This window comes from Puntigrus tetrazona, chromosome 15, assembly GCF_018831695.1.
Source record: "Puntigrus tetrazona isolate hp1 chromosome 15, ASM1883169v1, whole genome shotgun sequence".
In the NCBI taxonomy this organism is placed as follows: domain Eukaryota; kingdom Metazoa; phylum Chordata; class Actinopteri; order Cypriniformes; family Cyprinidae; genus Puntigrus; species Puntigrus tetrazona.
In genome coordinates, this window is record NC_056713.1 from 15,556,968 (window position 1) to 15,569,520 (window position 12,553).

The 12,553-nt window shown below is 40.7% G+C and overlaps 1 protein-coding gene across 2 annotated transcripts in view; it reads left to right on the top strand.

The window, feature by feature from the left end:
• Nucleotides 1-10,582, top strand: part of nova2 (NOVA alternative splicing regulator 2) — a 51,446-nt gene extending 40,864 nt beyond the window's left edge. For both annotated transcript variants that reach the window (XM_043258650.1, XM_043258651.1), the window contains one exon: nt 1,434-10,582. In XM_043258650.1, coding sequence (XP_043114585.1) covers nt 1,434-2,456 — 1,023 coding nt within the window. In that variant the 3' untranslated portion in view covers nt 2,457-10,582. The remainder of the gene's footprint in view (nt 1-1,433) is intronic.
• Nucleotides 10,583-12,553: the final 1,971 nt, after the last annotated feature.

Consider the following 12,553-nt stretch of genomic DNA (forward strand, 5'->3'; position numbering starts at 1 on the left):
CGCACATGCGGTATTATGGCACAAGTAGCTGGTGGTTTTAAGTGAATGGTTGCAAGCATATAAGGTGGGGGGTGGGAGGGTGGTTGGCTGGTTGGTTGCTATGCATCATTCCGACTCCCTTTCAGTCCCCCTTGAATGCTGGAGTTGAGTTTCCATGGCAACACTGACCCCTGGGAGTCGATGCTTTTCAGGAGGAGCCTCTTTTTACCTAGTGATTCACAGCTCAGGAAGTACAAGAACAAAACACACAAGCATCTTTATATTTATCTTCTAATACATCATTTTCTGGGCTCATCAGTGCTGCAATTTTCCTCTGTTGTAATTTTTCATAAAAATATAATTTTAATCTTTTTTTTTGTTTGTTTTCTTTAATATATTTTCTGCTTCCTGTTTCGTATTTGTTTTTATTTACATGTTTGTTTTGTATGTCAGATAAACTAGTGTCATTTCAGTAACATTTATACACAATTTATTATAGCATATATTTTGACTTAGCTTTTATTTTTACGTTTTTAGTCATTTTAACTTTTGTTTAATTTACAGTAATTTAGTTTTTTGCCATTTTTAGCAGATTTATTTTCAAATATTTATATCTTTACCTGTAGCTCTTCAACATATTTTTTTATTTTATTTGTTTAAAATGTTAAAATCTTTGGAATTGTTTAGTTAACGATTCAAAGACAAGGATTAACAATTTGTAACTTTTTTTGTCTTTTAATGTGATATTGATCTGATTTGATACAATCTGGGGGAAAAAATCTTGATAAAAGTTTTAGTTTTTTTAATACATGGTGATAACTAATAACTAATTGTTATCACCATTTTGATAACAAATAGTTTTAACTTAAGAACATGATATGTAAACTGAAATTTTAATGAACATCTAGTAACAGTGCTTTTAGCAACATTTTAACAAGATCAGTATGTTCAGTGTGAAGCTTTGGTAAAAAGCACCAGCATGAGTCACTGCTTGATAAGAGGAGCAAGCCTTTCTAAGTTAGGGAAGAAACCATGGTAACCACTGTTTACACTTTTCTTCTCTTCATCAATGAGGAAATTGTTTTTCACAGACATTGTCTAAAACTTACTCTCTGAAAGCACTATGCTGCTGTGCCGCTAAATTACTAGATTAATCTCATCTGTTAGATGTAACTTGATTTGCGGTTTAATTGATAAAAAGGCAACTTAAAACAAATTAATTGTTGTAAAAAGGGTTTGGTTTTCAATACATATGGGTGCAGTTGCCGCACAAATAGTTGTTTGTGTTCAAAAACACTGGTTGTGCTGCCACTAATGGGTTCCCAGTGGATAAAAAACATTCTTCCTACTTGTAAATCCCAAAACTGAAAAAACGGTGCATGCTTAACTAGCACAAGAGTGCTGGAGAGTGACTCATTAACTAACAAAGGCATCTCTGCTTATGTTCTCTTCAGGCCAAGCTCATAGTGCCCAACAGCACGGCAGGGCTGATCATCGGCAAGGGCGGAGCCACGGTGAAGGCCGTCATGGAGCAGTCGGGCGCCTGGGTCCAGCTCTCACAGAAACCAGAAGGCATCAACTTGCAGGAACGCGTTGTCACCATCAGCGGAGAGCCTGAGCAGAACCGCAAGGCCGTGGAGATCATTGTGCAGAAGATCCAGGAGGACCCACAGAGCAGCAGCTGTCTGAACATCAGCTACTCCAACATCTCTGGCCCCGTGGCCAACTCCAACCCCACCGGTTCCCCGTACGCCAACTCGGCAGAGGTGATGCCGGCTGCTGCAGCAGCAGCAGCGGCCACAGCCTCCAGTCTCCTAGGGCAGGCCAGTCTGGCAGGTGTGGGCGCTTTCCCCACCACCATGTCCAGCTTCTCAGGGAATGACCTGCTGGCTATCACATCTGCGCTAAACACGTTAGCCAGCTACGGATACAATACCAACTCCCTGGGCCTAGGGCTCAACCCTGCGGCTGCCTCAGGGGTCCTCGCCGCTGTGGCTGCAAGCGCCAACCCCGCCGCAGCTGCGGCCGCTAACCTGCTAGCCTCATACGCCAATGACGCATCCACCAGCTCCGGCCACCCTGCGACCAGCCTGGGAGGCTTCACGCTAGGCTCGCTCGCTGCCGCCACCGGAGCCACCAATGGCTACCTGAGCGCCGCTTCCCCGCTGGTGGCGAGCTCCCTGCTGGCCACCGAGAAGCTGACCGAGGGGGCCAAAGATGTGGTGGAGATTGCTGTGCCGGAGAACTTGGTGGGCGCCATTTTGGGGAAGGGAGGCAAAACGCTTGTGGAGTACCAAGAACTGACGGGAGCCCGCATTCAGATCTCCAAAAAGGGAGAGTTTGTTCCTGGCACCAGAAACCGTAAAGTTACCATTACTGGATCGCCAGCCGCCACACAGGCAGCCCAATATCTTATCAGCCAGCGAATCACATACGAGCAGGGTGTGAGGGCCACCAATCCGCAGAAGGTGGGCTAAAAACAGGGAGTATGAAAAAAGGAGAGAAAAAGAGTGGGGGATGGGGAAGATACAGAGAAAGATGGAGGGCGCGAATATCGACGAAAATTGCCCACATTCTTTGTGGGAAAAATCTCAGTATTAAAAAAAAAAATGGAAAGAAATCCTCTCAAAGTGGAAAATTTGAAACAGAAAAATGTGTAAAATGTAAATATGGGTTTAATCCTTAAGTTCGGGATTTTTATTGGTTGATTTTGTTTTGTTTTTCTTTTGTTTTTGTTTTTTTTGTGCATTTTCTGGACAGCAGTGAATGGCATTTCAACCTGGCATGCTGCCGCGCTGCAGTTCCCAGCAGGTGGGCAAGGTGGTCGGATGGGGGACAATGGGGTGGAGCAATCCCAGGAATCGGCCCTTCCCCACCCCCATCCCCTCCTAGCTGACAGATTTTTGTTCTTTAATTTTTTAGTCCTTAGTTTTAACTCCCACCCTTTCGCCCATGCCTTCTCTTTAAGAGGGCCTGAGACTGATTATTTACCCCCAGTCTGTGACACCCCATACCCCACCCCAGCCCCTCGCCCCAGCCCTCTCAATCCCAGCCGGCCCGACCCTGCTCCGCGAACGGGCAGGATAGGGCAGGGGATACGAGGCTGCTGCAGGGTCTCTCAGCGCCACTAGACATTGACCTGGGGTTCCAGTTGGACCAGGTGCATGCCACTACAGATGTTGTTAGCATAAGGGAAGCTTGTAGATCATGTTGCGGACATAGGCCAGGACGCAAAACGCACCTGAATCTTTCGTACCAGAGCTCCTAGAAAATTGTGGCATTCGTCTATGGGATTTGAGGTCTGGTGTTTATACAAATACTATTATCATTATTATTATTATTATTACTACTACTATTATTATTATTACAAATTATCATCACCATCAACGTTATTTATTAATATGATTTCACCCATAAGGACTGAGGTATTTCCTTTTGTTTTTCTTAATCTGTGAATTCAGGTTGACATGAATGTAAAGACAATATTTTGGATTTAGTTTTTTATTTAAGTAGATTGAATCGTGTGTCCATGTAATATATGTCTTATTTAACGTCCAGTGATAACTGCACCGTCGGCACCAACAGAGAGAATAGGGGCAGATGTACTGTACAGTGATATTAATACAAACACACACACTCAGCAAACTATTACCAGATTTAAACGCTGAAAATGCAACTAAACATACGCAGACTTGAAATCACACCGGGACTAGACAATTTATTCACATATCTACTGAAAGAGAATGTAGGTCTTTGCACAAGTCCAAGGGAGTGTCAGAATACGACTTTATATGAAAGCCAATCTTTTTCTGTAACGTCCCAAAACATATCCCCATCTTTACTCAGTGCTGCCCCTCTGCAGCGTGAGAGATTGTGCACTTTGAGCCGCTGCAGTCGAATATCTGCGCAAATCTGCTGGAAAATTTGCGTAGATATTCCACATCAAGTCAGAAATTGGCCCTCAGAGCTCTGAGGCGTTTCATGAACAACATACTACTGAACGACTATGAACAAATTCTGATCTGCACAGGCTGCTCTGTAACATGGAAGCCCCAGGTTGTCTGTTCTATAACAGTTTTTTTAATATACGAGTCACCAGTAAATTCAATCCAAGAACGGCCGCCAGTGTGAAGATCGTCCTGTGCAGATCTGAACTACCCATGTGCGACTTATGTGCTGCTAATAAGGTCCTATTTCCTTTTTGTTTTTGAATCTGAGTACACTGAATTTCGTCTTAATGCACTGTGAAGTGTGGAGGCCGTGATGGAAGGCCAAAAAAAAGTCAGGGTTTCTATATCGTTATTGCATTGATGCATCACCATGATGGAATGTACTCATGTGGAACGTCTCATATTTATAACAACCTACATGGAGTCAAGGTATCGCTTACCGTAGGGCGGAAAGGAAGCCTGGATGGTTTGTTAGGTTGAGGTCAGACTCTTCGGACCAGTTTTTTGGCATCATGTTGCAGTATCCAACCTTAACTTTCCAAGTGTGCACTAACTACCCGCCAGCTGACTGTATATTTATCGTGAAGGGGCAGAGGATGGTATATTCTGTACGTTTAAACTCGAGGTGTCCTCCGAAATGATTCTGTGTCTAAACAACGACATATTGATTCTTTTCCCGGCTGGAATGAGCTTAAAAATACCAAACTGCTCCTTATTATCAAGACTTTAGGCCAGAGAGCATTTCCCAAAGAAGAATTAGACCAACAGAAAAAGACAGAGTTTGTGCTCTCTCTCTCCCAATGACTAAAGTTATGATTCTTTCCTCTCCTTTGCTATTGGAGCACCAGGGAGAGTAAATCTGAACCGATTGGTAAGGAGGCTTCTTTATTCTCATCTAAAAACCATCACCTCCCCTCACCTCTTCTCAACACCCCTTTTTACCTTCGTGCACCCCCATTCTGACACATCAACCCAGAGACCCCCTTTTCTCTCACATCTCTCCATGGGTGGCGATGTCTGGTGTAACAGTGCATGTCTGCTTGCCCTTTCACAAAACAATGAACGTCGCGAAAGGGAAGATGCGCCTACAGAGTAGAACTAGAAGCTTGCAGTAGATCACGATTGCGCACATCACACCTTCAAAAAGGGACCTAATACGAGCCATCCATGTGTTTGTATGGTGTGCATGTGTGTGTAAATGCGTGATAAGTTTGGATAAATATGAATGTGTTTAGCAGTTGCGTCCAAGGTGAGGAGGTCTGAAACAGCAATGACTCCAGGTACTCTACTAGAAGATAGTTGCACGTTTTTGTTGAGGTGCAATTTTCAAACAATATGACGTAATAGTTCAGATTTGAAGATGAGGAAGCGATGGCAATCGAGCGCCTCCGCATTTTAGAGTGCATCTGTGTGTTCGGTTTTACCCATGATGCAGTACTTCATCAGACACTTCAGAGCTTGAACGAGTCTCGGTAGATCCCCCAGAAATTTTTTTTTCTTGTTTAAAAAAAGCGGTTACATCACCGTTTGATTTAAGACACATTAAAAGCAAGATATTACTGTGACAATTCAATGTGAAAACTATAAAAAGGTGCCAACATAGTGTCAAGGAGCAGCTTTCTGTTTTGTTGTTTTTGTATTCAGTACTGAAAGTACATATGGGAGGGGGTCTCGGTTTTTTTATTTTGTTTTTTGTTAGTAACTGGGAAAATAGATCAAATGTGATGAGTACTGAAAGCAATATACGTAGTAGCATGTCGTCATGTCTTGTCCTTTTATTCTGTCTGTGTAGGAGCTTTGGATTTACCTAGATGTTGAGTAGATTTGCATATACTATTTTTTAAGTTGTGAAGATGCTGCTATTGAATAAGTGATGTACTAAAATTTAAGATTAAAAAACATATCTGGTCAGTCATTTAGCAGGATGTGGTAGTTGTAAGAGGTGTAACTAAATGCTACATTGATAACGAAATAATTGCTATATCAATGGATTAAATAAACCTGTGCCAAAATAGATCTTTACAGATTTAAATGTGATTTAAACACCATTAGTTAAGAGCAGACATACTTTTGTAATTTAAAAAAAAGAAAAAAAATGTGAAAAGTGCCAAACAAGCCACAGTTAAGATATAACTAGCGGGGGTAAAGTGACTAGAGAAGCAAAAAAAATAGACATTAGCACTATAAGGTTTTCTGCCCCCTTAAACTAACTAGTCCTTGTTAAAAAAGAAGGGTGGGATTCATCTCGTAGGCCAAACAAAAGCAGGGTGCCATGTGGCCATTAACACACATCCCCTGGGGCTAGAAGACTGCCGAGTTAGCTTAGCATGGTTAAAGTTTTATAAGTTATCAGCATTCTTAAGTCAGCCTTTTATAGTTCTGAAAATGTATTTTGTGAAGATAGATGTTATCTTTTTTGCACGTCGATATTGCATGATACCAAGTGAAGCGTGGATTTAAAAAAAAAAGTGAAGACAAAAAATTGTACAAAAAAAAAAAAACAATTAGGCAATGTGCATTCATTTTGAGGACAAATCTTTGCATGGCAACAACAGTTCGAGCTATTAAATTAGCTTTTTTCACATTTTTACCTTTTTATTTTTAGTTTTGCTAAGACCAAGCTGGAGTTTTTGTTGTCCATGAAAACTAGGCCACAGAAACCAAATCCATTCATAGTCATGGTCATATTCAGCGTCATAACTATAGCACTCATTTTGTACAGACTTATCAATGTTTTGTGATAATTTCTAAGAAAAATAACGGGAAAAGTTGGGTAATGGAGGGTTAATTTAGCGACATTAACATGGTCGTGAATGTATTCACCACTACATAAGTTTGCATATCACTCTTTCGATCATGATTTTAGGGCTTGTGTTTGCTGTGTCAGTACTAACATCATTAGGCTTCTGTTCTTTAGCTTGTTCTGCCATCACTGCACATTAAGCTTGACTCATTCTCGCGAGAATATGCACTTTATACTTCTCTTACGCTTCACGCCACCCCTGATAAGAGCAGCCCTGTTTCCGCTAAACTGCTTGAATCCTTTACCTCAGACCTCCACGATTAAAGGAAAGGGGCGGGACTTCCCGATGACGTCATAATGCAATGATGCGGCACTACTGTTTGCATGAGAAAGAATTGGCCAGATGTTCGAAGCTGACCAAAAATGGCAGAATAGTTTTTACAGAAATCGTTATTTTGACAGTGTTTTTTATTCTTACTGTTAATGATAATAAGTGCCAAAAAGGGCATGTCTGATATCATGAATATTGTTTCTCTCTCTCTCTCTCTCTCTCTCTCTCAATTTCAACGTCAAAATTGCACTGTGCTTAGTCATAGTTGCTATGTTTTCATGCTTAGAGGACACGACGCAGTTGTGTTTTTGTGCAGTCGAGATGAATGCAAACTTATGGTTTAGCTGAGGTCGAGAAGGTCATTGCTTTTATGTGGGCGCATGGCTAGAGCTCGTCGCTCTTCCCAAACCCCACACGCCCCAGTCCAAACCCCACCCCCACGCCATCAGAAGACGACAGCCCGGGGTCACTCTTGAGCTCGTACCCATTGAAGCACCAGCAATGTTAGAATACATTTGTCATATCACTGTTCTGTTCTCTTTTTTATTTTCCTGTTTTTATTTGTACGACACTCTCTAACCTAGACCAAGTATAACAAAAATGTCATTCATATGTATCCTGTTTACTCTCCCTTTTTCTCCCTTTTGCACTTTCACTGCTCCCCTTTTTTCCAACCACTCCCCACTCTTCTGCCGACCTCCCCCTCACACCCTCCCAGACTTTCTCCTGAGTGCCAAACAAAAACAGTACCATTCCAAACTTTTTGAGTTCTCTTGTATGTTGGACATCCATTGGACGCACCCATGAAGCCAGCATGTTTCTCCATAACATGATGTCAGTCATGACGCCTCAACATTACCCAAAAAGCGAGCAGTAAAAGCAAGACCTGGATTAACACGGTAAAAACACGGCTGGCTACCTCTCATAAACTGCTTTTCCTAATTCTGTCATCTCTTCAACCTCCAGGACATCACTGATTGTGTGCCATAATGTTGGGGGGCACTGTCACTCTCCTCACCCCCCGAGTCTCTCCATTTGATTTTCTCGATGGAAAACATTAAGAAAAACAAAACAAAAAAAATCCATTTTAATGGCAGGTTTCTTTTTGTTCCTTTAGCATAAAAACATGCTCAAAAAAGCTGAGGAGTGTGTAAACGTCAGCCGTGCAGCCATCTTCTGTCTTCTGAACTTTGAACTTCTCACCCCTCATGAACTTTATTGACCTTCTTCCTCCCCTTCTATGTTCATCAACTGTTTGGACTTAAAATCTCCATTCCATCTCCAAACCTTTTTGAGACTGTGCAATTCTAGTTGAGATGATTGGATTTATTTCTCTTTTTTTAAGTCATCATTGGGGACGAAAAAAATCATAATAATAAAAAAAGACACACAAAAGAAAGAAAAAAAAATCAATAAGATCCAAACTGTTTCCTCCACAATTTCATTATTTTCTCTCATTGTAAATATCTGTCAGATTTGGTTGAACTGTAACCAGAAACGTGTTCAACGTAATGGGGCTGGCAGCATAAAATCGCTTTTGTGGAGTGCTCCTACGAGCCGCCGATAGGAAGTTGAACTAAACTAAACTAAAGCAGCTTCAAGAAAGAATGATTCGGTACTGCTATCAACAATTGAACACGGTGGTCACAAAGCCACTCGAGAAGTACCGAGACCATCAGGTGGTCAAAATCCAGATCCGGCCCCTCCACATAATGCATAATCACTACTAACCGCCAAGGTAGACTAAGATTAGTGTAGGTTTCATACTTGAACTGATGGTAGTTGCTAATCTCATTGTACATATCAGACGTGTCGAGTGTAAATTGTGATACGTGTCGATTAGGTGTCCTGATCATTGCAGCATCTGTTCACGAGACAAAATTGTTTCTCTGTGATGCCGAACGATCATTTTCATGCGTCTCAACCATGCTTGAGCTCCACATCTAATGTTTCTATGCTGCCAGCTTTGTTTTCTGATAACCCTTCATGAGCTTATTTATTTTCAAACTACTATACACTATTAATAAATGGCATCAAGAAACTAGACAAAAGGGAATGACTGGAAAGATGAATTACTGTTTTTGTTTTTAGTATTTTAGTGGTTTCTTTTAACATCATCCATTAACTGACTTAAAAAAGTATTAAATATTTAATGTAACTGTAGCATTGTGTTTGTACAAAAAAATAGTGAGTTGTGTTTCTTGACTTGTGGATTACCAGTGAAGTCAGCAATTTAGTGCTAATATCTATTAAGTCGTTCCTTTTCTTTTTCTCTTTTTCTTTTTTTATTTAAGGGTTATTATTTTCCGACAGCAACAGCAGTCATTATAAATGTTCATTTTACCATCACCTGTCTTCTGTTGTCTTATTCTTCACCTCCCACTACACTCAGTTTCATCAAATAACACATTGCAAGTTCGTGCCTGAAACCATGTGCTCGGTCTTGGGGGAGGGGCCATGCTGCGTGAGTGATGCGAGCGAACGAACGAACGAATGCGACTGCTTGTGAGAGGCTTGGCCGGGTGGGTGTTATGTCTTCTGTCCACCTAAAGCTAAAATCTGTTTGGTTTCCATTTACCAATGGAACCTGCTGATGTTATAGCTCAATCCCATCATGTAAGCCTAGTTGATTTTGATCGTCCATAACTCCCCCTCCTCCGTTTGCCAACCACTTTCCACCACTACCTTTACCCTCCCCCCTTACGAGCCATTCCCTCGCCACGCACCTCCCACGCCATGTGATGTTCTCCATCGATAACATACTACTCGACCAGACCCACATTAACTCTGTTCTCATGCCTGCAGAGGAGGCGGTTGCCAGTCAACTCGCCCTCCGCTCATGATCCGCCACCATCCCTTATACCGGCTGCCAGGGCCAGGTTCAAATTATTAAATAATTGCTAATTTAAAAAAAAAAAAAAGTTAAAAAAGAAAAAAAAAACGAAAAAAAAAAAAAACAGACAAGTGACTCTCAGGGTGTTTACGTAATCTACCTTACTCTGTGAACTCACAGAACCGCAACCCAGCTCTCCCTCAAGCTTTTTAAGGAGCCCAAAGACAATTTACCATGTACGATCGCTAATCAAGTCTTCTTCAAGAAAAAAAAAAAGACAACAACAACTGAATGATATGCACCCAATTAAAGGAGCAAGCAAAATGCTGTAATGTTTACAATTTAACGAGACCAACGCTGTTGAAAGAATGTGTAGGAGTTCAAAGACAATTCTTTAATAATTACGTCATTACGAAGTGACTTCATTTTAAATGATAATTTCTATGTGACATGGAGTTATGTGTTAACTGAGGCATTTTGGAAACATTGCATGTTCCTCTTTTTTGCAATGACTTACATTTTTTTAAATGTCAGAATGGCTGGTACAGTGTAAAGTTAGAGCTACGTTTAGTTGCTAATAATAAACTACATTGATGTCAGTGTTCATCTCACATATCTTGGAGAAAGGTACCGGACTGCGGTCCGAAAAGAAAAAAAAATTCATGTGATTGCGTTACTGTATAGAATTTGTTCATATTTGTATATGGTGACAGTGAAAATAAAGGATGTACTGGAAGTATCAGGGACACGTGGGTAGAGTTTGAAGGGCCACTTACAACACCGACTGTAAAGCTCACGAGGTAAGTTACATTGAGGGGGGGGAAGTATCAATTATGCTTTTATATTACAAATTTGACCTACTTTATTTAATATATGAAAATGAAATCCATCACATGGAACATGTTAGAGTTTAAATATTTAAATAAAGCTAGTAAGAAAACATCTGAAATAGTGCATCAGTGAAATAAGCCTGAAAAAAATCATACTTGTATGGTTGTCTTGAGTGTGACTGATATGCAAATGCAGCGTGTGTGATGTAACACAATGTAATTTGCCATCACATGCTTGGTCGTTTTTGCTCTTAATGCATGTGGTTTCGGGATGAAGTCAATTCAAGATGAGTTCAAAAACATGATAAAGTCTCTTGGTCATTGCCATCCCACTTTTTCTGTGCACTAATTCATCCAACCTGCAAAAACCACTTTCACCTTCCCAACATTTCTCCAAAGCCAACACCAGCTAAAAGCACCGTGGAAAATCCCGATATAGCCATCGGTCAGAGAGGTTGACCGGTCTTCATGTTGGCTTCCAGCACATTGATCTGTGGTGGAGACCCCAGGGAAATTAACATTCACCGCATGATTTAAAACCAACCATACACTAAAGAAGTATCTCCAGTGTTCAGACAAAATGGATATTTTTTAGTGATGCTCTTTTAAACGCAGCGTTCAATTCTAATAGGATCCTGTGCAGTAATAACTCAGTGCGATGAGGGATTAAAAAAGAAACAGCTTCTAGAAGTCCCGGATGGATATACTGATTCGCTCTGGTAAAAATCATATGTAGGTATATCCCCATCATGCATAAGTAGTGATTTTAATCTAGCCACGATTCTGAGATATCCTTATCTGCATCCATAACTCGGGCCAAAACTGCGAGCTCCTTTTTAAACATGGAAACTGTCGTGATGAATAATTAGGTCTTTCAAGTGGAATCATCACTCCCTCTCTCTGTCTCCACTGGGAATGGTGAGCTGGTGTAGCCGAAGCTCCATCATTTCAAATGTATCCAATCTCGCTAATTGTGCACCTTTACCAGCCTTGGGCCATGATTGATTTTCCCCTTTGCTCCAGCTCGGTTCCTTCCCCTCACCTCAAACCCAACAGGCTTTTCCTCGTTTCAGCCCAGCTGTTCCAGAAAGCAAGCCTAACTGTTTCGCCCCCCCTCCTCTCCTCGGAGGGGGCGTAAAAAGGAGAGAGCAAAGAAGCAGACAAGAATATGCTCTCAGCCCTCATAAATCCCTAGAGTTGGAAAGCAGACCTGTGGAACATGTGCAAAGATCTCCAGTCCTTAGTCCAGCACTTTTCAAGGGAGAACACGCAGTACTCTGTCCTGAGATCGCGTCGGCCACTCTCAGCTGTTTTCATTAAGATGAACAGTCTTTGCATTTACTTTCAATACTGTATGTGCATTTGCTGAACGCTACCTGTCATTCCTATTTAATCAGATTAGTTACAGTGGCCCTAAAAAGTATTTGGACATTTGAAATGTATGAATGTCATGACATTATATATATATATATATATATATATATATATATATATATATATATACTTTTTATATATATGCATTAGTCAACATTTGAAGTGCATCGAAAACTTTGATCAAAGTTGTCTTAAAACATAAAAGACATCTAAAATGTGTTCTTGTCTTAGATTAACTTTATTCTTCTACTTCAAATGTTAACAACTGCATATGCAAACATATGTAAATATTTCACTTTACAAGTTACGTTTAATGTAAATTAATTCATTATGATTTTGTTTGATATTTTCTTCTCCAATGCAATGACCTGATACAAATACCTAATATATATGGGTAGCTGACATATCAATGTGATTGATGTATTAATCAGAATACATTTTTCGCATGTTATTTGTATGTAAAAAAAGATTTTCTACATTTTTGCTATGACACACCATAGGACACACGACACA